Source organism: Sus scrofa, chromosome 1 (genome assembly GCF_054392235.1).
Source record: "Sus scrofa isolate SSC_HxYL_T2T_F1_AM1 chromosome 1, Sscrofa_HxYL_maternal_Yorkshire_Landrace_v2.0, whole genome shotgun sequence".
Classification (NCBI taxonomy): domain Eukaryota; kingdom Metazoa; phylum Chordata; class Mammalia; order Artiodactyla; family Suidae; genus Sus; species Sus scrofa.
Genome location: NC_139383.1, coordinates 138082173 through 138104866, shown reverse-complemented (window position 1 = coordinate 138104866; position 22694 = coordinate 138082173). Strand labels below are relative to the sequence as shown.

Sequence of the window (22694 nt, the reverse complement as noted above, 5' to 3'; positions counted from 1 at the left end):
GCTGCCCCTTGTCTATACAAATCATTCATTGTTGAGAGGACATATTTTCTTTTGCCAAAACTTTGGGCTCTGGAACTCTCCCCGCCGCCATGCCCTGTCAAAAGTTACTTCTCATGTACTATATTCCTTTTCTTTCTTTTTTTTCTTTCTTTTTCTTTTTTGGTCTTTTTGCCTTTTCTTGAGCTGCTCCTGCGGCATATGGAGGTTCCCAGGCTAGGGGTCTAATTGAACCTATAGCCTCCGGCCTACGCCGGAGGCACAGCAACGTGGGATCCAAGCCACGTCTGCGACCCACACCACAGCTCACAGCAATGCCGGATCCTTAACCCACTGAGCAAGGCCAGAGGTCGAACCCACAGCCTCATGGTTCCTAGTCGGATTTGTTAACCACTGCACCACAACGGGAACTCCACTATTTTCCTTTTCTGTACTCTTTCTTTTTAAATCTGCAAAATAGTGTAACAGCTTCAAAGGTTTTTTTGTGAAGATTAAATGAAAGGATACATTAAAAAACTTAGAACAGAGCCTGGCTCATTTTAAATGTCCAGTAAAGTGCTAGCTGTATATATATATATATCTTTTTTTTTTTTTTTTTTCTTTTTGGCTTTTTGCCTTTTCTAGGGCTGCTCCTGTGGCATATGGAGGTTCCCAGGCTAGGGGCCCAATCGGAGCTATAGCCACCGGCCTACGCCACAGCCACAACAACACAGAATCCGAGCCGTGTCTGCGACCCACACCACAGCTCATGGCAATGCTGGATCCTCAACCCACCGAGCAAGGCCAGGGATCGAACCTGCAACCTCATGGTTCCTAGTCAGATTTGTTAACCACTGTGCCACCAGGGGAACTCCTGTATAATTTTTTTTTTTTTTTTTTTGTCTTTTTGCTATTTATTTGGGCTGCTCCCGCGGCACATGGAGGTTCCCAGGCTAGGGGTCCAATCGGAGCTGCAGCCACCGGCCTACGCCAGAGCCACAGCAACGCAGGATCCGAGCCGCGTCTGCAACCTACACCACAGCTCACGGCAACGCCGGATCGTTAACCCACTGAGCAAGGGCAGGGACCGAACCCGCAACCTCATGGTTCCTAGTCGGATTCGTTAACCACTGCACCACGACAGGAACTCCCTGTATAATTTTTAATGGCTATTTTTATTCCTCTCTATTCTTAGCTGTCTTTTTTTTTTTTTTTTTTTTTTTTTTTTTTTTTTAGTTTTACAAATGAGGTAAGAAGTGGATGGCTTGGTTATTTTCCCTTCTAGGATAGTGATTCTCAAATTATAGTATACATACAGTCTACCTGGGGAGCTTCTTATAATGCAGCTTGTAAACAGGAATTCAAATGAACTAACCTCCCCATCTCCCATAATTCTGATGAAGGAACCCTGTGGGCAACACTTAGAGAAACACTGTCCTAGGAGTAAATGTGTAACTGAGGATTTATCCTTGTGCAAAATCTTTAACCCTAAAGAATGAATGCCTTTTGGTAGAATTCACCACCCAGAGGTAAATTGTAGTGGCACCACTAGGCTTCCTTTGAGCTCTGTGAAGCCAGCTGCCCAATTGTAGTTGGTGCTCTTTCTTTCTGTTCATTTTGTTCTAGAATATTTTGGAACTACTAGGTTACCAATGGCAGTAGTTCAGGCAGGGGAGAAGCAGCCTCTCACCCACCTGTAGTGTCACATCGTTCTGTCAAGACCTCAGGTTTAGGACATATACATATATATTGGCTGCTTTATGCTAAAGAATCCTAGATGAATCCTCAAGAAAGGGCACACTTTAAAAAAATTAAGTAATAAATTTGGAAAAGTTATTTCATGTTTTTTTTCTTCTTTATTGTCCAAATTCCTGTATATTTTATAGTAGGTGGAGGGATAATAAAATCTACCTTAAAATGCAGAAAGGAAAAAAATGTTATCCTTTAAAACATTAATACCTGAGCTGAAAGGTTTTGTTGAGCTGAGGGCTTGGAGTAGGGATGCAGTTTTGTTTTGTCTTGTCTTTTGTCCTTTTAGGTCTGCACCCACAGCGTATGGGGGTTCCTAGGCTAGGGGTCTAATCAGAGCTATAGCTGCTGGCCTACACCACAGCCACAACAATGCCAGAGCCAAGCCGCATCTGCAACCTACACCACAGCTCATGGCAAGGCCAGGGATCGAACCTGTAGTCAGATTCATTTTCGCTGCACCATGACAGGAACTCCGGGGTTCAGTTTTATGATGCTGGGGGACAAAGAATATCTCTGCTGCCTTAAGTGCTATATAATATGAAATGCGAAAGAGTATGAGGGCCTTGAGGTAATTTAAGTAACGTAAATGTCATTACCTGGGAGAGGGATTTTTTTTTTTTTTTTTTTAAATCCAGGGCTTTATCCCAAACTTACAGGTTAAAAAAAAAAATCATGGAGTTCCTGTTGTGGTGCAGTGGAAATGAATCCAACTAGGAACCATGAGGTTGGGGGTTCAATCCCTGGCCTTGTTCAGTGGGTTAAGGATCCGGTGTTGCCATGAGCTGTGGTGTAGGTCGCAGATGTGGCTTGCATCTGATGTTGCTGTGGCTCTGGCATAGGCCAGCGGCTATAGCTCCAATTAGACCCCAAGCTTGGGAACTTCCATATGCCGCAGGTGCAGCCCTAAAGAACAACAAATAAACAGCCTTGCTCCCTCTAGGTGAGATCCAGGAAGGACAGTGTGGTGTTAGGCTCATAGAACTGGCACATCCTCCACTAGATGGCAATGGCTTTGAAAGTGCTCCCCACCGCCCTTTGTATCCATGGGATGACTTTTCCCTGAAGATTAGACCAGAAACCAGGTGACTACAAAGATTACAAACTTGACAATTTTAGTATTAGAAATAAGTTTTTTACTGACATCGCTCTGAAGGACTATGTAATACTATGATGAAAAGTGTGGGTTTGGGAGTCACACTGCCTGGATTGAAAGTCAGCTCTTACCACTTACAAAACAACATAACTTTAGGCAAAATACTCAGTCTCCCTGCACCCCAGTTTTCTGATCTGTAAAATACAGACAGTAACAGTACCTACATCACAGAATTGTTCTCAGAATTAGGTAAATTTTAATGTAGCTCTGATTCGACCCCTAGCCTGGGAACCTCTGCCATGGGTGCGGCCCTAAAAAGAAAAAAAACAAAAAACAAACCAAAAAATACCCTTAAATCTAAAAGCCCCTGTCTGACTGTGTGCCCCTTGCTACCTCTGCCTCCCCAAATCCTTAGGGTCACATCCTGGGAAACCCGAGAAAGGATAAAAATGAGACTGAACGTATTTTCTCAACTCTTGGGTCCCAGGCTGGAAGTAATTTAATTGATAACTTTCATTGTAGTGGAAAGAGTGTTAATGAATTAACTCTCATCTATTAACATCCTGGCCTGGAGCTTTTTATATTGTGAAAAGGGTTTCTTATTTACTGGAGTGTATGCCAGTCATTTTTGGCTGAAGGTCTGGGTCACTTGGATTACACCCCCTGAAAGTGAATTTAGGGCTTGGCTAATTGTTAGCAGTGTTACTACATAACTGTAATATAGGAAGGTTCTTAAGGATCTTGGTTCTTACTCTCATTTAAGAAGATGGGAAAGGATTTAGCAAATATGTTCTCAGTTCTCAACAGAGAGGACTCCAAAACCTTTTTTGTTATTTTCTGCACTCATAATCTCAGAAAAAATGAGAGGTGATGCCATGCTGTGTGCTGAGCTGAGGATACTCTCCAGGATATCCAAGCCTGATTTCTAAACACACGACTTTCAGACAGATCTGTGTTTATATTTCAGCTCTGCTACTGCTAGCTGTGTGACCTTGGGCAAGTTACAGAATTTCTCTCAGCTTTAGCCTCCCATCTGTAAAAATGAAGATAAATGTGTCACAAGGTTGCGTTAGGATGACTGCGTAAAACAAAGTACAGTATATACTGTATTTATATTACAATACCTAGCACATAGAGGGTACCCAGTAATGGCAACTCTTTGCAGTTCCCAAGCCAAATTCTAACTACCAGAGAAGCACATCAGTGAGGGACGGCTTGATGTGATGATTACAGCGATTTGTAGAGATGGACACCTTGGTTATGGAAATAGCTGTAGGGAAACATTTTGTCCCAATAGCACTGGTGTCAGCTTTTCTTTTTTCTCTCTCTTGCTTGCTTTTCTTTTTCTCTCTCTTTCCTTCTTTCTTTTTCTTTCATTCTTTGTCTTTTTAGGGACACACCTGTGCCATAGAGAAGTTCCCAGGCTAGGGGTCAAATCAGAGCTCTAGCTGCCGGCCTACACCACAGCCACAGGAATGCCAGATCCTTAACCCACTGAGCGAGGCCAGGGATTGAACCTGCATCCTCATGGTTACTAGTCATATTTGTTTCTACTGAACCATAATGAGAACTCCCCAGCTTCCCCCTCTCTCTCTCTCTCTCTCTCTCTCTTTTTTTTTTTTTTTTTTTTTTTTTTTTTTTTTTTTTTTTTTTGTCTTTTTGCCTTTTCTAGGGCTGCTCCCATGGCACATGGAGGTTCCCAGACTAGGGGTCCAATCGGAGCTGTAGCTGCTGGCCTATACCACAGCCACAGCAATGCGGGATCCGAGCCAAATCTGCAATTTACACCACAGCTCACGGCAATGCCGGATCCTTAACCCACTGAGCAAGGCCAGGGATTGAATGTGCAACCTCTTGGTTCCTAGTCAGATTCGTTAACCACTAAGCCATGACGGGAACTCCGCAGCTTCTCTTTTCTTGTTTGTTTATTTGCTTTTTAGGGTCACACTTGTGGCATATGGAGGTTCCCAGGCTAGGGGTTGACTTGGAGCTACAGCTGCTGGCCTATGCCACAGCCACAGCAATGCCAGATCCAAGCCATGTCTGTGACCTACACCACAGCTCACGGCGATGCTGGATCCTTAACTCACAGAGTGAGGCCAGGGATTGAACCTGCATCCTCACGGTTACTAGTCAGATTCGTTTCTGCTGTGCCATGATGGGAACTCCCCAGCTTCTCTTTTCTTGATTAAGAAAAAAAGACAGGAGTTCCTGTTGTTCAGTGGAAATGAGTCTGACTAGTACCCATGAGGATGGGGGTTTGATTCCTGGCCTCATTCAGTGAATTAAGGATCTGGTGTTGCCATGACCTGTGGTGTAGTTCAAAGATGCAGCTCGAATCCTGCATTGTTGTGACTGCTGTAGGCCGCAGCTGAAGCTCCAGTTCAATCCCTAGCCTGGGAACTTCCATGTGCCACAGTTGTGGCCCTAAAAAGCAAAAAAAAGAAAAAAAAAAAGGCAATATTTCTTCTCATATGGATTTGTGTCTTATTTCTAGGGAGACCAAAGAAGGGGGAAGAATTATTGTGGAAGTTGATGGCAGAGTGGCAAAAATCAGGAATTTAAAGGTAAGCCTGAAATGGTTCTCCTTTTTCTTTCCAGTGAGGACTTAGTATTATTAGATGGGCTTCTGAGATGAAGGTGTGGATATAAATGTGTTTAGAGAGGGAGAGTGGGAGGGAGAAGGGCTTGTGAGGGGACTGTGGGAAGAGCTTTGATCAGCCACAAATCAAATATAAAAAAGCAGGAGTTCCCGTCGTGGTGTAGTGGTTAACGAATCCGACTAGGAAGCATGAGGTTGCGGGTTCGGTCCCTGCCCTTGCTTAGTGGGTTAACGATCCGGCGTTGCCGTGAGCTGTGGTGTAGGTTGCAGACGCGGCTCGGATCCCGTGTTGCTGTGGCTCTGGCGTAGGCCGGTGGCTGCAGCTCCGATTGGACCCCTAGCCTGGGAACCTCCATATGCCGCGGGAGCAGCCCAAAGAAATAGGGAAAAAAAAAAAGCCCCCCCCCCCCAAAAAAAAGCCAAAAAAAAAAAAAAAAAAAAAAGTAGGAGTTCCTGTTGTGGCGCAGTGGAAATGAATCCGACTAGGAAGCATGAGGTTGTGGGTTTGATCCCTGGCCTCGCTTAATGGGTTAAGGATCTGGCATTGCTGGGAGCTGTGGTGTGGGTCGCAGATGCAGCTTGGATCCTGCATTCCCGTGGCTGTGGCGCAGGCCAGCAGCTGTAGCTCTGACTTGACCCTTAGCCTGGGAAACTCCATATGCCTTGGGTACAGCCCTAAAAAGTAAATAATAATAATAATATTAATAATAAATCAGAAAAGAATTGCAGGGGATGTGGCTGCTGCAGCCCAAGTTCTGTCACATAGGGTGCAGCTGTTTTGGAACCTGGTCAGGGGCTGCTTTGAAAGTAAACACCAGGGGTGTTATGGGGCTGTGGCCATTGTAAATCATGTTGGGGAAAATCCATGCATATATTTAACTTCTCTAACCACCAATTAGACTTTGATACCACTTCATGTCGTAGCATTACTGGGGATTTTGGTGTGTATCTACTAATGCAGGACTCATTTTGGCCATAGGGAGGGCCAAGGAAGAGACTTGAGATCCCAGAAGAGTCAGTCACTAGCCTGAGTCTTGCTACAAATTCTGTTTCAGAGACCTCTGAGTCATAATTGTACAAATACTGGGAACTTCCTCCTCCATGCTTCACCCCCTCCTAGGGCTCATTTCCTCCATTTCGTTCTTCCGTTTCCCAGGCCAGCGGAAGTAAAAGGGTCTCTTTCTTTCTGGGCCTTGGGCAGTGGAGAGGGACAAGGAAGCTGGCTGTGTGACTGCTGCTGTTGTCAGCTAGCAGGTGGTACTCAGCATGCCTGAGAACTGAGGAAGCTGACTTGCAGAATAAGGGTTATCGGGACCCAGGCCCCCCAGCCATGCCCACTTTTGTATTACTCCTGTGACGTGATCTGTTTCATTTTGTCAGTAGCTCTCTGCTGAAAGAGAAGCCTGCCAAACTTTCAACAGGAGCTCCCCGGGGACGAAAGGCCTTTTATTCTCTGCTGTCTCTTATTTATATCTCTGTTGCCTAATCTCTTCAGCTGCTTTGTTCTGATAGCTCATAGTTTTGGTTCTTAAGAATAAGTTCTGCCAAGATTAAACTCTAATCTGCCCCCTGCACACCTCACTGGCTGCTTACTTCCTTGAGGTCATTTATTCACTAAGAACCTGTGGACAGCCTCATTCTCCTGTAGTTTATGGTGCCTCATTCAAGGGGTTGTTTCTCCTTGTCCACAGTCTAAATTTCAAATAGTAAGATAGGCATTTCTGTGATAATGCCATTCTCCCCATTACCTGGTTGTCCAGACAGTCTCAAGCTCTGAATCTGCCCTCATCTGCCTTGGGTAGTTGGATTGGTCCTGACCCTTGTATCCAGCATGCTTTCACACTCACTGAGGGTGGATACGCCAGGGACCTCTGTGAAAGCCGTAGGCTGATAGAGCCTGTCAGACCCAGAGACTGAATTACTCATGCACTTCCGCTATCCTCTGCAGAAATACTTAGAGAAGAAATGATAGTGATAAGAAGAGGCTCAGAGAGGGAAAGGCTTTTTCTCCCGAGCTGTCTCACATCTCGTAGGGTTGGTTCATATATGGGTAGATATGCAATAGTATGATAGATGTTTAATTCTCTGGGGCTTCATTGTATCTAACAAGGTGAAGACAAAGTTTACTCTTTTTTTTTTTTTTTTTTTTTTCTTTTTTAGGTAGATACCATAAAGAGCCTCATGACCAGTCCAGGTTTCTCTAGCTACAGTAGAGAGGAACCAAGTGTTACTGGCCAGATTCTGATATTATAGTAGAGAAGACACTGGATCCTATGTTTGATTTTAGGTGGATGGTCGACCTGATGGCTTTGGCGACTCCCGGGAGAAGGTTGTGGCTTTTGGCTTTGATTACTGCTACTGGTCAGTCAACCCAGAGGACCCCCAGTATGCATCTCAGGATGTGGTAATGTCATTTTTCCTTCACTCTCCCCAGGTCTTAATATCTGGATAATTTACTGGGAAATTAACATGGAGTCTGGGCTTGGATGTTTCTTTCTTATGGTAGTTTGGTCAGAAACTAAGGATGTTTTGATCTGAGAAGTAGTGGGAGGCATCAGTTGTAGAAAGAGCAAAGGAGATAGGAAAAGACTGCTGGCTGGGGGCATGGAGGTTGGTTAGTGTCCATTTAGGCTTAGGCCTCAACCTGATTCAGATTCAGTAAGTTCAGGTGATGTTCTGCTTCTTGTGTAGGTGAATGGGTCCTCCTCAAACCTGACCTTGTGTTGTGTGTAGCAGAAGGGCCCAAAATTCTAGAGACTGGTATCTTCTTTGTGCTTATGCTCCTACGCTGAGTATAAAGGGTTGCACAGCTAATCTGCCAGTCTGTAGGGTAGCAGCAGCAGAGGCCGATTCTGCTGATCTGCTGAGGGTTGAGAGGACTAGCCGAGGCTTTGCCGGCTAACACTGTGGGTCACCCTTCCTGCTGCTTAGCTCTCCCACAAGTTTCCGAGGCAGCAGGCCTGGCCAGATGAGCCTATAGGACTTCTCTCTGTTTCTGTGAAGCAGCAGCATTATCCTGGTTGGAGCACTGTCAAAGGTCATGCGTTTAGAAGTTCCTGCAGGATTGATGGTGTCTCTGGAGCACTGCGACACAGGTTCGATCTCTGGCCTGTCATAGTACGTTAAGGATCTGGCATTACTTGTGGCATAGGTTGCAACTGTGGCTCAGATTTCATCCCTGGCCCAGGAACTCTGTGTCCTGAAGGGTTCCCAAAAAAGAGAAAAAAAGAAAAAAAAGTCATGAGGTAATGCATTTAGTCCCCATGATGACTGGCAAGCCTTGTCTCATTCAGTTCTATAACTGCTGACAGTAGCCTTCATCCCAGCAGCCACCAGAGTCCTGTCTAAAATTGGAAAAATCATTAATGTGGCCTTTAATATGTTCTTTCTTACATGCAAAAGAAAAATACTAGAGGACTATGTCCTTAGGGAATTGCATTGAAAATGGAACCCTAGACAACCATTACTGTCAGTCTACATGGCTTTGAATAAAAAGCCAAAGTGTGTTTTCTGCTAAGTAGTTCAGCCTTTTGTGTAACTTTTCCTAATTATGCTAAAGAAACAATGTTATCAAGTTTGAGTGACTTAGAGGACAGCATAGGCATACCTGGTTTTATTGTGCTTTGCTTTATTGTACTTCACAGATAATACATTTTTATAAATTGTAAGTTTGTAGCAACCCTGCATAGAGCAAGCCGTTCGGTGCCATTTTTCACAGCATTTATTCATTTTGTGTGTCTGCGAAATTCTCGCACTATTTAAAACTTTTTCATTGTCATATTTGTTATGATCTGTGATTTTTTATGTTACTACTATGACTCACTAAAGGTTCAGATGATGGCTAGCACTGTTTAGTAATAAAGAATTTTAACTTAAGGTACATTCATTGTTTTTTAGACATAATGCTATTTCACTCTTGGTAGAATATAGCATAGCGTAAACATAACTTTTGTGTACACTGGGAAACCGAAAAATTCATGTGACTGGCTTTGTTGGAACATTGGCTTTATTGTGTTGGTCTGGAACCAGATCCGTAAATATCTCCGAGGTACACCTGTACTGATTTTTCTGCTGATGCAGACTTCTGAAGACGGTTGGATAATTCTAAACCATGAAAGTATAATTCCTCATCCTTCCCTTTTGAGAGGAGTATGTGGAAACAAGACCCTAGACCTTGTGGAATATGTTGTTTCTTTGGGTCCCTTCTATTATAATTTTTTTGTGGTCACAGTGTGTTTGCTGTGAATGTTCAACAGAAAAGGGCAGTGTGGATATTACCTGGCCCCTACCAAGTCTTCTCCATCCTGTGGGGGATGAGGGCACTGGCAGGTCCAGGCTTGTCTTGTAGCCCTTGACTTTGATCCCAGCACTCGGGTGGGTATGAGGTATCTGGTTATTGGTGTTTGTACTGTTCCACGGAGGTCCTCCAAGAAGAGCCAGGAAAGGAACTGGCTCTCAAATAAGAGGATGAGACTCCTCAAGTAGTGACTGTGTGTGTGGCATAGAAGGCAGTGGTCTTTCTATTAGCAGAAAGTGTGAGCATTCTTTTTTTTTTTTTTGCTATGGCATATGGAAGTTCCTAGTCTAGGGGTCAATAGGAGCTGCAGCAGCCAGGCACAGCCACAGCAACACAGGATCTGAGCTTTGTCTGTGACCTACACCACAGCTCACGGGGCCAGGGATCAAACCCGCAACCTCATGGATCCTGGTTGGGTTTGTTAACCTCTGAGCCACGAAGGGAATGCCAAGTGTGAGCATTCTAATGGCTCCTTCAGTCCTTCTTGGCCACAGCCTACCTATGACTGTTGTGTACATAAGAAACATTAGTTATTTTGTATACTACTTAGCAGGTAAAAAGTCTGGGAAATGTGTAAACAAAACAAAACTACATATCTATATCTACCTATTTATACATCAACAAGCTTGGGTAGAATTTTGCTATGAAGCTCGCATTTCACATTTATGTAGCTTAAATGTATAAAAATAATCTGGTGAAAAGCCAGAAGCCCATAAAGGATGGGAACTCATGAATTTGAAGTCTGATTTAAAGTTCGATGAAAGGATCAAACAGGATTTAGACCGGAAGCCTGTGCAGAGAGATAAAACCGGTGTCTCCTGAGGTTTATTTTGGCTGTTTATTAGTTGTCTAAGGCCCTTATTGGTCAGGGCAGGAGAGGGAAGGAAAGGGAATCTATGTCACAGGCTGTAGAAGAGCCAGAGGTCCCAGACTGATGGCAGGACTCATACCCAGAAGATTTTGTTGGAGGGACCCATGGCTTTGACATAGAAATTAGAGCCCAGACTTAACCCTAATCATTATGGCTCTGAGGTGAGAAGGGGTAGGGAGGCAGATTGTCGTAAAATCATAGGGCTTGGCATAGGAAAGAGTTTAGATGTTATCCAGTTCATCCGTTACCAAAGTATAGCGATCTTCTATACTGCCTTTTGATACGGGGGGGGGTGAAGGGAGAGGGGCCGGTCTTATTTTTTTTCCTTTTTTCTTTTTTCCGGGCCATACCTGTGGTGTATGATATTCCCGGCTAGGGGTTGAATCAGAGCTACAGCTGCCGGCCTATCCCACAGGCACAGCAACACCAGGTTCCAGCTGCATCTGCTACCTATTGTCACAGCTCTTGGCAGTGATGGATCCTTAACCCACTGAATGAGGCCAGGGATCAAATCTGCATCCTCATGGATTCTAGTTGGGTTCTAAACCCTCTGAACCACAATGGGAACTCCAGGGGCCAGTCTTACTGAAGTATAATTTAGACACAGTAAAATTCATCATTCAGTGTACAGTTCTGTGGTTTTGACAAACACCGTTGTGTAGCTTACACCCCAATCAGTATGTAAAACAGTGTATCATCTCCCAGATTTCTTCACGTCCCTGGAAGTCAAACTGTTCTCCTTACCGCCAGCCCCAGGCAACTGCTGATCTGCTTTCTTTCCTACAGGTTTGTCCCATGATGTTGTATAAATGTAATAAAATAATAGGTAGTCTTTTGAGTCTGGCTTCTTTCACTTAGCATGGTGTATTTGAGAGTCACCTCTGCTATTGTGTGTATCAGGTCTTATTCTGATCTTTATTCAGACTTATTTAAATCATCTTCTTCCCCAGAGAAATCATGTGGCTTTGGGTACACTGATTCTGACTGCAAAGAATGAGGGACCAAGTCTCTGAGGGACTGTACCTCCTTTTGTGAAGGAAGGGGTGTCATCACCCTCTGAAGTTACAGCGTTGATTTCAGAATATCCAAATATCTAATGGAAAAATTTCCCCACTGGCCTTTGGGGGATTTTGAACATCATAAGCCTTTGTTTGATGGGTATTGATAAGAAGTCACATATTCCATGTTGGTGCTGCCTCCTCTTCATAGTCTCTTGGGGTGTTAGAGCTTAAAGGGGAACTTAGCAGTCATCTAAGCCAGGTTTTCCTAACCTCAGCACTATTGATGTTTTGGCTGGGTGATTCTTTGTTCTTGAGGGGTCTTCAGAGCAGAATATTCAGTAGCATCCCTGGCCTCTATCCACTAGATACCAGTAGCAACCCCAATTGTGACAACCAAAAATGTTTCCAGACACTGATTACACCTCTAGGCCAACCCCCATGTGTTCCAGATATAGCATGTAACTTACATGGGCTTGTACTGGCCATTAATGCCCAAGTAGTGCTAGACTCATGCTTGCTGGGGAGGTCTTTGCATTGTATCACTCTCCTTCCCTCTCGTTCTTTATTTTATAGCCTTGAGATAGGTTCAAGATTAAAATTCCTTATTGCTTTAGGATTTCCCAGTCCTTAGTGGTGACATACTTGAACACATAGATCAAGTGTCAGCAAACAGGAGCCTCTAGAGAACAAGTCAGCTACTATAAATTCTGCTGAGAGGCAGCTTCTTGTCAAATATCTACAGACTCTAAGTATATATCATTTCATCTGATTCTCTTCCAAAATCTATTAAACCTGTATTATTTACCCCATATTATAGTTAAGGAAACTGAGCCTCAAAAAGTTTACAAGACTTGCCTGAGTCCTTTAGCCAATAAGTGGTGGAGCAGGGATTCAAACTCAAGATTGTCTGGCTCCAGATTGTGTACTTTTTCCACTAAGCCTCTCTGACTCTCAGAGTTAAATTTCATTTAGTCTACTAGTGACCTGATCCTCTCTTTATGCATATTGCTTGATTTAATCCCTTCAACACCTGCAAGATAGATTTTATCCCTCTTCTCTAGTTGAGGAAATTTAGGCTTAGGGAAGCTACACCATAATCTGCCCAAAGTCACACAATAAGAAAATGAGTCTCAGAGTTCCCATCCTGGTACAGTGGAAATGAATCCGACTAGGAACCATGAGGTTGCAGGTTCGATCCCTGGCCTTGCTCAGTGGGTTAAGGGTCCAGCACTGCCATGAGCTGTGGTGTAGGTCACAGACATGGCTCAGATCTGGCATTGCTGTGGTTCTGGCCTAGGCCGGCGGCTACAGCTCTAGTTAGACCCTAGCTTGAGAACCTCCCAAGTGCTGTGGGTGTGGCCCTATAAAGACAAAAGATAAAAAAAAAAAAAGAAAAGAAAATGAGTCTTCTGCAGGATCATCTGAATGTGAAGTTCATATTCTTTACTAAACTACAGTGTAAAAGGAAAAAAATAAAACTCGGGATATAGGCAAAGAAAGAGATGGAAAATTTGAGGAAGAAGAGAGAGGGTGAAGGGGAAAGAGAGAAAAGTTATAGTGAATGGGAACTGGCAGGGGATTATACCACTTGACTTGTCCATTACTCATGACTCTGGTGTCATCAGCACCCCATTCTTTTTTTTTTTTTTTTTTGTCTTTTGTCTTTTGTTGTTGTTGTTGTTGTTGCTATTTCTTGGGCCACTCCCGCGGCATATGGAGGTTCCCAGGCTAGGGGTCTAATCAGAGCTGTAGCCACCGGCCTACGCTAGAGCCACAGCAACACGGGATCCGAGCCGCGTCTGCAACCTACACCACAGCTCACGGCAACACCGGATCGTTAACCCACTGAGCAAGGGCAGGGACCGAACCCGCAACCTCATGGTTCCTAATCGGATTCGTTAACCACTGCGCCACGACGGGAACTCCAGCACCCCATTCTTAAGGGAGGTTGTTATTGGCCTAAATTGTGTTTTTAGTCTTTGTTAGTGTTTAGACTTGCAGTCAAGGCTTTTCCCAAAAATTGACCTGCATTTTATCTGGTTTGAATCTATGTTAAAGTTAATCGGTTTCTTCTCATGAAGTTAGACCTGCCTTTGAGTTTAGGCACAGACACTTATGTGCTGGCTTACTTTGGACAAGTTACTTAACCTCTCTGAGTCCTATAGTTTCTTCACCTTGAGGAAGAAACAAGTAAGGATGTAAAGTGCCCAGCCCAGGCTCTGCCACTAGAAGTTGAATAAGTGAGGTCATGAGCATTGTGGTTTGGGTCCCTGTTGTAATTACCATAATCACAGTACAGGAGAAGCAAGACTGATGCTTCTTGCTAGGAGATGAACTAGATTTGAAAATCTCTTCTTGGAGTCTGCTTGTGATCCCTTGTGAGACTGGCATGCTCCACTTGGAAAGTTAACTTCCTTCCTTTCCTCCTGGACAGGAACAGCTGTTGGAGCAGGAGTCCTATGCCCAAACATTATTGTGTTTGGGTGATTGTATGTTTGTAAAACTTTCCATAAGGAGCATTAGCTCAGCTCTACCCACCAAGGACTGTAAGTGGCTGTCAAAACAAGTGCAGACTGAGTCAACAGAAAGCACGTCAGAAACAAAAAGCTACCCAGCCCTTTCCCTGTGGAAAGTAATTGCTTCTATTCTCCTGGGAATCTTTATTTAAAAATTCTCTGTTATTTGGCTAAAATGCATACCTAAAAGGCTTCTAGCTTTTGCAGATAAAAAAAACATGTGAGCGAGGAGATTTCCTCCTCACAACCATCAAATCTGAAACTGAAATTATAGCAGCAGTGTGAGTGTCCTTGTGTTACAGGTTCTTTGGTGAATATTTTCTCCAGTTCCGAACTTTAGTGTGAGGATGTTAGGATTTAGAGAAGCTTCAAATGAAAATCCCACACCCCCCAAATGATTAAAGGACTGGCTGCAGGAATACCTCGTGTGCATTCTGCATGTGGTGATTTAATGAAGGACTGTTGTTTCGGAGACAGGGAGACAGGTGATAATAATGCTTGGTAAGTACAGAATATGATGATTTTAACAGTTTAGGGAGCAGTAGCACCAACTTGTCTTTATTACCATTGGGATTAAATTGCAGAGGATTGTATATAATTAGGGCATGAAGGGTAACTTGTGCAGAAATTTTGAATCCTGATATGTGGTAGCCAAATACTTTGATTTTAGAATTCCAGAATGTTGGTGTTCAAAGAAATGCTAGAGACCCTTATAATACTTATTTTAAAGATGACTGCCTAGAGAGACAAAAATAACAGTTTTTTTTAATATATGTATATGTGTATATATATGTGTGTGTTTATGTGTGTATATGTATACACACACACTCTTTTTTTTTTTTTTCCTTTGTGGCTGGTCCAGAATTGTGCTTGATGTTGCAGGGAAATGCCTGTTGCTTATTCTAGTGATGGGGCCCTGAATTGCAGCATAAAGGTTCCTGCAGGGCAGGAAGTGTGCTGCTTATTAGCAGAATCCCAAGGAAAGAGCTTGTTCTTTGTAATGGGCCATTCCCTGGCTCTGTACTCCATCAAGATGAGGAAATTGCACTATTGCCATCTAGTAGTATGGGGGAGTATTGAGCACCTGTTACTACTAATGTGACCGTGCTGCGAGTAGTTACTGCTGCCACGGAAGCAGCATTTCTGTCTGGGGACCACACCCACTGTAAGATGAAGACAAGTGATCCATGACCTTCTGCCTCAGAAAGTAAGTGGGGTGAGGTGGAAAGGACCTACTTTCCTTGAACTTGGAGTGTGAATGAAGGCTTTGGGGAGATAGAAGAGGGGTGGAAGAGCTCCTGAAACTGAGGAGGGGCCTTGAAGGTGCAGGAGGAGGGGAAAACATGAGAAGAAACTAAGGGGAGGAAGTTCCTATTGTGGCTCAATGGTAATGAGCCTGACTAGTATTCGTGAGGATGCAGGTTTGAACCCAGGCCTCATTCAGTGGGTTAAGGATCTGGAATTGCTGTGAGCTGTGGTGTAGGTTACAGACAGAGCTTGGACCCCGAGTTGCTGTGGCTATGGAGTAGGCCAGCAGCTGTAGCTCCAATTCAATCCCTAGCCTGGGAACTTCCATATGCTATAGATGCGACCCTGAAAAGAAAAAGGAAAAAAAAAAAAAAGAAAAAACAACTAAGGAATTTGAGAGTTCACAGAGGGAGAGATGCTGTTAGGATTATATCACTTCTTACAGTAGATACTGTTATGTCTGATTTGGGTATGGACACAGGCTCAGACAGGTTGAGGAGCTGGCTTTAAGGTCTTAGAACCAAGTGATGGAACCAGCACTGAAACCTTTGACTCATTCCAAAGTCAAGTGCTCATGTGCTGCCACACATAACTCTGTTTATTTCTGAATTTCCAGTGCTGCACATCTTAAATGATCAATTAATGGTTATTGGATTGATCATCCAATTTATGGTTCCGTAGATGAAAGACAAGTTAGGACTCTGCCTTCTCAGATCTTGTTGCTGGTTCTGAGAAGGCCTTGCAGTTGGCCTAAGTTAGAGAGCCACAGGCCTCTGTGAGTTTCTCTGTGCATCCCCTTCCCTAATGCATGTATGTGCCAGGGCAGCGGGGGAGCATGTGGGTGTTAAAGCATTTTCTCATGAATATTTGCAGAACTGTGTACATTCCATCACTAGTGCTATTTCTTCCCAGCCAAGATGAAGACAGAAGTAGAAGGAAGAGAAGTTTGTAAGAAAAAAGCCTTTTTGTGCAATAATTGGATGCGGCTCTGCAGGCATGAGTGGGGGAAGGGATTTAGCATGAGTGTTTCATTTCAGTATGTTCCCTCTGCCAACAGCACAGCTGCTCAGCTCCGTAAGCATAGCCAAGGGCTGGATTTTAAAGGAATAAGGTCATTCTTTTCACCTCATCTAACTTATTTTTTCCCTCTCTCTAGAAACTTGATTATGGGTCTTTAAATAGTAGCTTTTAGGTGTTCCCACCATGGCAGAGTGGGTTAAGAACCTGACTGCCGTGACTTGGGTCATTGCAGAGGTGTGGGTTCAACCCCTGGCCTGGTACAGTGGGTTAAAGGATCCAGTGTTGCCATAGCTGCGGCATAGGTCAAAACCAGGGATCAGATTCAGTCCCTGATCCAGGAACTTCCGTATGTTGGGAGTGTGGCTATTGGGAAAAAAAAAAAAAAAAAAAAAAAGGTAGTTTTTAGGCCCATAGAAAAATCTGAAGAACGGAGTCCTTGACAATGCTTTCTATTGGTGCTGGGTGCCTGTAATAAAAATGAACAGCAGAAACTAGAGAGAGCTTTTAAAATGAAAAAGTTTGGATTCTTTTTCTCCTCTGCGAGCCAAGGTTTATAGGAATTCTGGTAATATCTGGAGTCCTTGAGATTTAGGCTGGAGAAAAGAGTCTATCTGTAGGGGAGGTATGCCCAAAGTTTGGTAGTCAGCTGGAGACCTGGGACAGCCTAAACATAAATATTGATAGAGGTCCTGTGACCGTTGTCCTTGACATTCCCCAGAAGTTCTCTTGCTTGCTTCTGCAGTGCTGAGAAATTGTCCTGTACTCCATCCCCCTTATACTTGAAGTTGTCCTGGATTTAAAAGGCTTGTCAATTAATAGCTCAAAGAAGAGAGGCCTGATGATGGAGATGATCACTTTGAAGGTCTTTGGAAAAACTGGTTCAAAACATAATCTGGATAAGAGGATACCAAATGAAGAGCAGCTCTTTGAACAAAAGGTCTTTGTGTCCACCACAGCAGACAGGTGTAGACAGGCAGACTGGTAACAGTGGGCTTCTCCAGAGGAAGCCACCTGGTCCGCATTGCCAGGTGTTAAATTCTTTCCCACATATTGGCATAGTTAGTCTGTGTTCAAGTCCCCACTCAGCACCTTTCAATGGTCCTCTGTTTGGGGGAGCCAGTCCAGCCGACCAACAAAAGTGCAGTGTTCTGAAAAGGGTTCAGAAAGTGTGAGGAGAGAAATGGGACTAGTTTCTAGCTCTGTGCTCAGCAGAAAGCAGGCAAGTGCATAAATTGTGTGTCAGCAAATCAATTATCAAAATATTTTGCTATGAAGGCAATACAAACTAACTGGACAACATTCAAACAGTATGGAATGGTAAAATGTAAGAAGTAAAAACCCCTTCCCTAATGCTATAAAATTGGGTTGTAATAATCATTGTACAACTATAAATGTAATAAATCTCATTGAATTAAAAAAAAAAAAAAAACTCTTCCCTTCCTTCTTTCCCATGGGTCTCATTCTCCAGAGGTAACCACTGTCTGTAGTTCCTTTGGTATCCTTTCAGGCATTCTCTAAACATAAGTGAGCATATGTAGCATGTCTTTTTCTTTTTTTTCTTTTATTTGGCTTTTGTCCTTTTAGGGCTGCACTCGTGGCAAATGGAGGTTCCCAGGCTAGGGGTCTAATTGGAGCTGTTGCTGCCGGCCTACACCACAGCCACAGCAACACCAGATCTGAGCCGCGCCTGCTATCTACACTGCAGCTCACGGCAACTCGGAATTCTTAACCCACTGAACGAGTCCAGGAATCGAACCTGCAACCTCATGGTTCTTAGTCGGATTTGTTTCCACTGCGCCATGATGGGAACTCCAGCTTGTCTTTTTCAAAACAATACAAAGGGGTTTACACTGTACATACTATTTTTCAACTTTGTTTATTCTAATCAACTTATCTTAGCCCTAATTTATTTGTAGTTCCTATAGTTCTGCCATGTTGTCTTAATGCTATATAGAATTCCATTGTGGATTTCCCGTTGTGGCGCAGTGGAAATGAATCTGACTAGGAACCATGAGGTGCGGGTTTGATCCATGGCCTTGCTCAGTGGGTTAAGGATCCCGAGTTGCCGTGAGCTGCAGTGTAGGTCACAGATGTGGCTCAGATCTGGTGTTGCTGTGGATGTGGTGTAGGCTGGTAGCTGTAGCTCCGATTGGACTCCTAGCCTGGGAGTCTCCATATGACTTGGTGTGGCCCTAAAAAGAAGAAAAAGGAAAAAAAAAAAGAATTCCATTGTATAATCTATTGTAGTTTATTTAGTTTTCTAGTGATGGACTATTAGGGTATTTCCAGCTAAATATATAATATAGGGAGTTCCCGTCGTGGCGCAGTGGTTAACGAATCCGACTAGGAACCATGAGGTTGCGGGTTCGGTCCCTGCCCTTGCTCAGTGGGTTAATGATCCAGCATTGCCGTGAGCTGTGGTGTAGGTTGCAGACGCGGCTCGGATCCTGAGTTGCTGTGGCTCTGGCGTAGGCCGGTGGCTACAGCTCCGATTCAACCCCTGGCCTGGGAACCTCCATATGCCGTGGGAGCGGCCCAAGAAATAGCAACAACAACAACAACAACAAAAAAAGACAAAAGACAAAAAAAAAAAAAATATATATATATATATATATATATATATAATATAGTATATTGTTATGTGATCATGTAATTATATAATTATAATCACATAGTTATAAAATTCTGCTGTTATATAATATATATTATGTTTCTGCTAATCTCTGTATACTGGAGTGGGCATCTTTGTAAGTATAACTGTGAGATAAATTGCTGGAGGTACAGTTGTATGTTCAGAGATTATGTATATATTTTTTTTTTTTTTTATTTTATTTATTTATTTATTTTTTTTGTCTTTTTTTTGTTGTTGTTGTTGCTGTTGTTGTTGCTATTTCTTGGGCCGCTCCCGCGGCATATGGAGGTTCCCAGGCTAGGGGTTGAATCGGAGCTGTAGCCACCAGCCTACGCCAGAGCCACAGCAACGCGGGATCCGAGCCGCGTCTGCAACCTACACCACAGCTCACGGCAACGCCGGATCGTTAACCCACTGAGCAAGGGCAGGGACCGAACCCGCAACCTCATGGTTCCTAATCGGATTCGTTAACCACTGCGCCACGACGGGAACTCCCGAGTATGTATATTTTAAATTTCAGTAGATTGTTTTTGTCTAATTGCCTTCCAAAAAACTGTACCAATTACACCCTTAACAATAGTGTGTCAGGGGAGTTCCCATTGTGGCGCAGTGGTTAACAAATCCGGCTAGGAACCATGAGATTGCAGGTTTGATCCCTGGCCTTGCTCAGTGGGTTAAGGACCCATCGTTGCCATGAGCTGTGGTGTAAGTTGCAGACGTGGCTCAGATCCTGAGTTGCTGTGGCTGTGGTGTAGGCCAGTGGCTACGGCTCCAATTGAACCCCTAGCCTGGGAACCTCCATATGCCACGGGAGTGACCCTAGAAAAGACAAAAAAACAAAAACAAAAACGAAAAAACAATAGTGTGTCAGAATACTTGGCCACATTCCTTGTCAACACTAGGTATTATCAAGCTTTTAAATCTTCGCCTATCTTATAGATAGAAATAGTCTTATTTTTGACTCTTACTGTAATTGAGATTGAGCATCTTTGTATGTTTCTTGGCCAGCTGTATCTTTTCTTTCCCATAAATTATATGTTCATATATTTTTCCCATTTTTCTATTGTATTAGTCATCTTTTTCTTATTTTTAAGACCAGTTAGAATATTAAGGAAATTGATCCATGTCAAAGATGTTGCAAATGTTTCCCCTATTTACTTTTTTTTTTGTTAATGTCTTTTGAGGGCTGCACCCACAGCATATGGAAGTTACCAGGCTAGGGGTCAAATTGGAGCTGCAGCCACCAGCCTATGCCACAGCCACAGCCACAGCAACTCAGGATCCAAGCCTGGTCTGCGACCTACACCACAGCTCACAGCAACGCTGGATCCTTAACCCACTGAGAGAGGCTAGGAATTGAACCTAAGTCTTCATGGATACTAGTTGGGTTTGCTACTGCTGAGCCACAATGGCAACTCCTCTATTAATTTTTGTTATGATTCTGTTTATGATAATTTTTTCCCTGAGTCTCTCTGTGTGTGCACATGTGTGCTTAAATGTAATCAAATGTATTTTTTTTTTTTTTTTTTTTTTTGCTTTTTAGGGCTGTACTTGCGGCATATGGAAATTCCCAGGGTAGAGTTTGAATTAGAGCCGCAGCTGCCGTCGATCTGAGCCTCATCTGCAACTTATGCCACACACAGCTCGTGGCAATGCTAGATCCTTAACCCAACGAGAGGGCCCAGGTATTGAACCCACATCCTCGTGGATACCAGTCGGGTTCGTTACCACTGAGCCACAATGTGAACTCCAAATTTATTGATCTTTATGGCTTCCCGGTATGTTAAGCTTAGAAAGGCCTTCCTTTCTAAGATTATGAAAATATTTGCCATTATTTTTTTCTGGCATGCTAATGAATTTTTCTTCTTAATAGTTAAAAATTTGTTCCCTTTGAAATGTTTTGGGGAGTTTCTGTTGTGGCGCAGTGGTTAACAAATCTGACTAGGAACCATGAGGTTTCAGGTTCAATCCCTGGCCTTGCTCAGTGGGTTAAGGATCCGGCATTGCCGTGAGCTGTGGTGTAGGTCGCAGACTCGGCTTGGATCCCATGTTGCTGTGGCTGTGGTGTAGGCCGGTGGCCACAGCTCTGATTGGACCCCCTAGTCTGGGAACCTCCATATGCCATGTGAGGGGCCCTAGAAAAGGCAAAAAGACGAAGAAAAAAAAAAAAAAAGAGAGAAATGTTTTGGTGTAAGAAATGAGGTGAAGCTTCAGCTTTATTTTTTTTTCCCCACTTAGCTAGCCAGCTGTCCCATTAACACATATTGACACCCATCCTTTCTCCACTGATATGAAAAAGCCACTTTTATCATTTACTTAACTGTTATATATACTTGTGCTCTCCTTTTTTTTTAAATCACTGAATGAATTTATTACATTTATAGTTGTACAATGATCATCACAATCCAGTTTTATAGAATTTCCATCCCATGTGGTCTCTTTTAAAACTATTTTGTTTCATTGATCTCTTTGCATTCTTGTGCCAGAAACTGTTTCAGAAGTTTTCAGACATTCGTAAAAGCACATACCATTCTGTTTTACTATTTTTTAGAATTGGATAGGACTAGTCCTTTCTCATTTCTTTTTCAGGGTATCCTGATTGTTTTGGTTTTTGCTCTTTCCACAAATGCCATGTACTTCCCTCCTGCTTTTGGTCATGCTGACTCCTCTTTCTAAAATACATTAAAATATCTCACTTCTCCACTTTCTGTCATTCAAATGCTGCTAGTTCTTTTTTTTTAATCTAGTGAAGAATTTTTTATTTTTGTCTTTTTTGTCTTTTTCTAGGCCGCACCCATGGCATATGGAGGTTCCCAGGCTAGGGGTCTAATTGGAGCTGTAGCTGCCGGCCTACACCAGAGCCACAGCAATACCGGATTTGAGCTGCATCTGCAACCTACACCACAGCTCATGGCAATGCCGGATCCTTAACCCGCTGAGCAAGGCCAGGGATCGAACCTGCAACCTCATGGTTCCTAGTTGGATTCGTTAAACACTGAGCCATGACGGGAACTCCTGAAGAATTTTTTATTATCTTTATTTTTTACTGAGGTGTAGTTGATTTGCAATATTTTATTAGTTTCAGGTGTGCAACATAGTGATTCAAATTTTTATAGGTTATATTTCATTCAAGTTATTATAAAATATTGGTTATATTTGCTTATTCAAGACCCACTTAAAATGTTACTTTCTCCTTGAAGTTCTCACCATCCCTTAGATTCTCATGGTATCTTGTTACTCTCTTATAACACTCTTGGTATTAATTAAAATTAATGTTCTTTAGGTATATGACTTAGCTTTTACTTTAGACTGAGTGATCCTTGAAGGCAGACCAGGCCTAATCTATCTTTGAATACCCGACATTTCCTAGCATAGTGACATTTCATTCATTAATTCAGTAGGTATTTATTTATTTATTTTGTCTTTTTAGGGCTGCACCCCTGGCATATGGAGGTTCCCAGGCTAGGGGTTTAATCAGAGCTGTAGCCACTGGCCTATGCCAGAGCCACAGCAATGCCAGATTCGAGCTGCACCTGCAACCTACATCACAGCTCACGGCACAGATCCTTAACCCACTGAGCAAGGCCAGGGATTGAACCTGCAACCTCATGGTTCCTAGTTAGATTCATTTTCACTGCGCCACGACAGGAACTCCCTAATACAGTAAGCATTTAAGAAGCAACTGT

At 43.3% G+C, this 22694-nt stretch overlaps 1 protein-coding gene across 16 annotated transcripts in view; it reads left to right on the top strand.

The window, feature by feature from the left end:
* Positions 1–22694, top strand: part of STARD9 (StAR related lipid transfer domain containing 9) — a 151585-nt gene that overhangs the window by 2315 nt on the left and 126576 nt on the right. For 12 of the 16 annotated variants that reach the window (XR_014812775.1, XR_014812769.1, XM_084972624.1 and 9 more), the window contains exons 2-3: positions 5319–5388; positions 7711–7827. Coding sequence is in view for 13 of the 16 variants with exons in the window: in XM_084972624.1 (XP_084828750.1) it covers positions 5319–5388; positions 7711–7827 (187 nt within the window). In the remaining 3 variants the exon portion in view is untranslated. The remainder of the gene's footprint in view (positions 1–5318; positions 5389–7710; positions 7828–22694) is intronic. The other 4 variants (XM_084972630.1, XM_084972605.1, XM_084972601.1 and 1 more) reach the window with 1 other exon arrangement.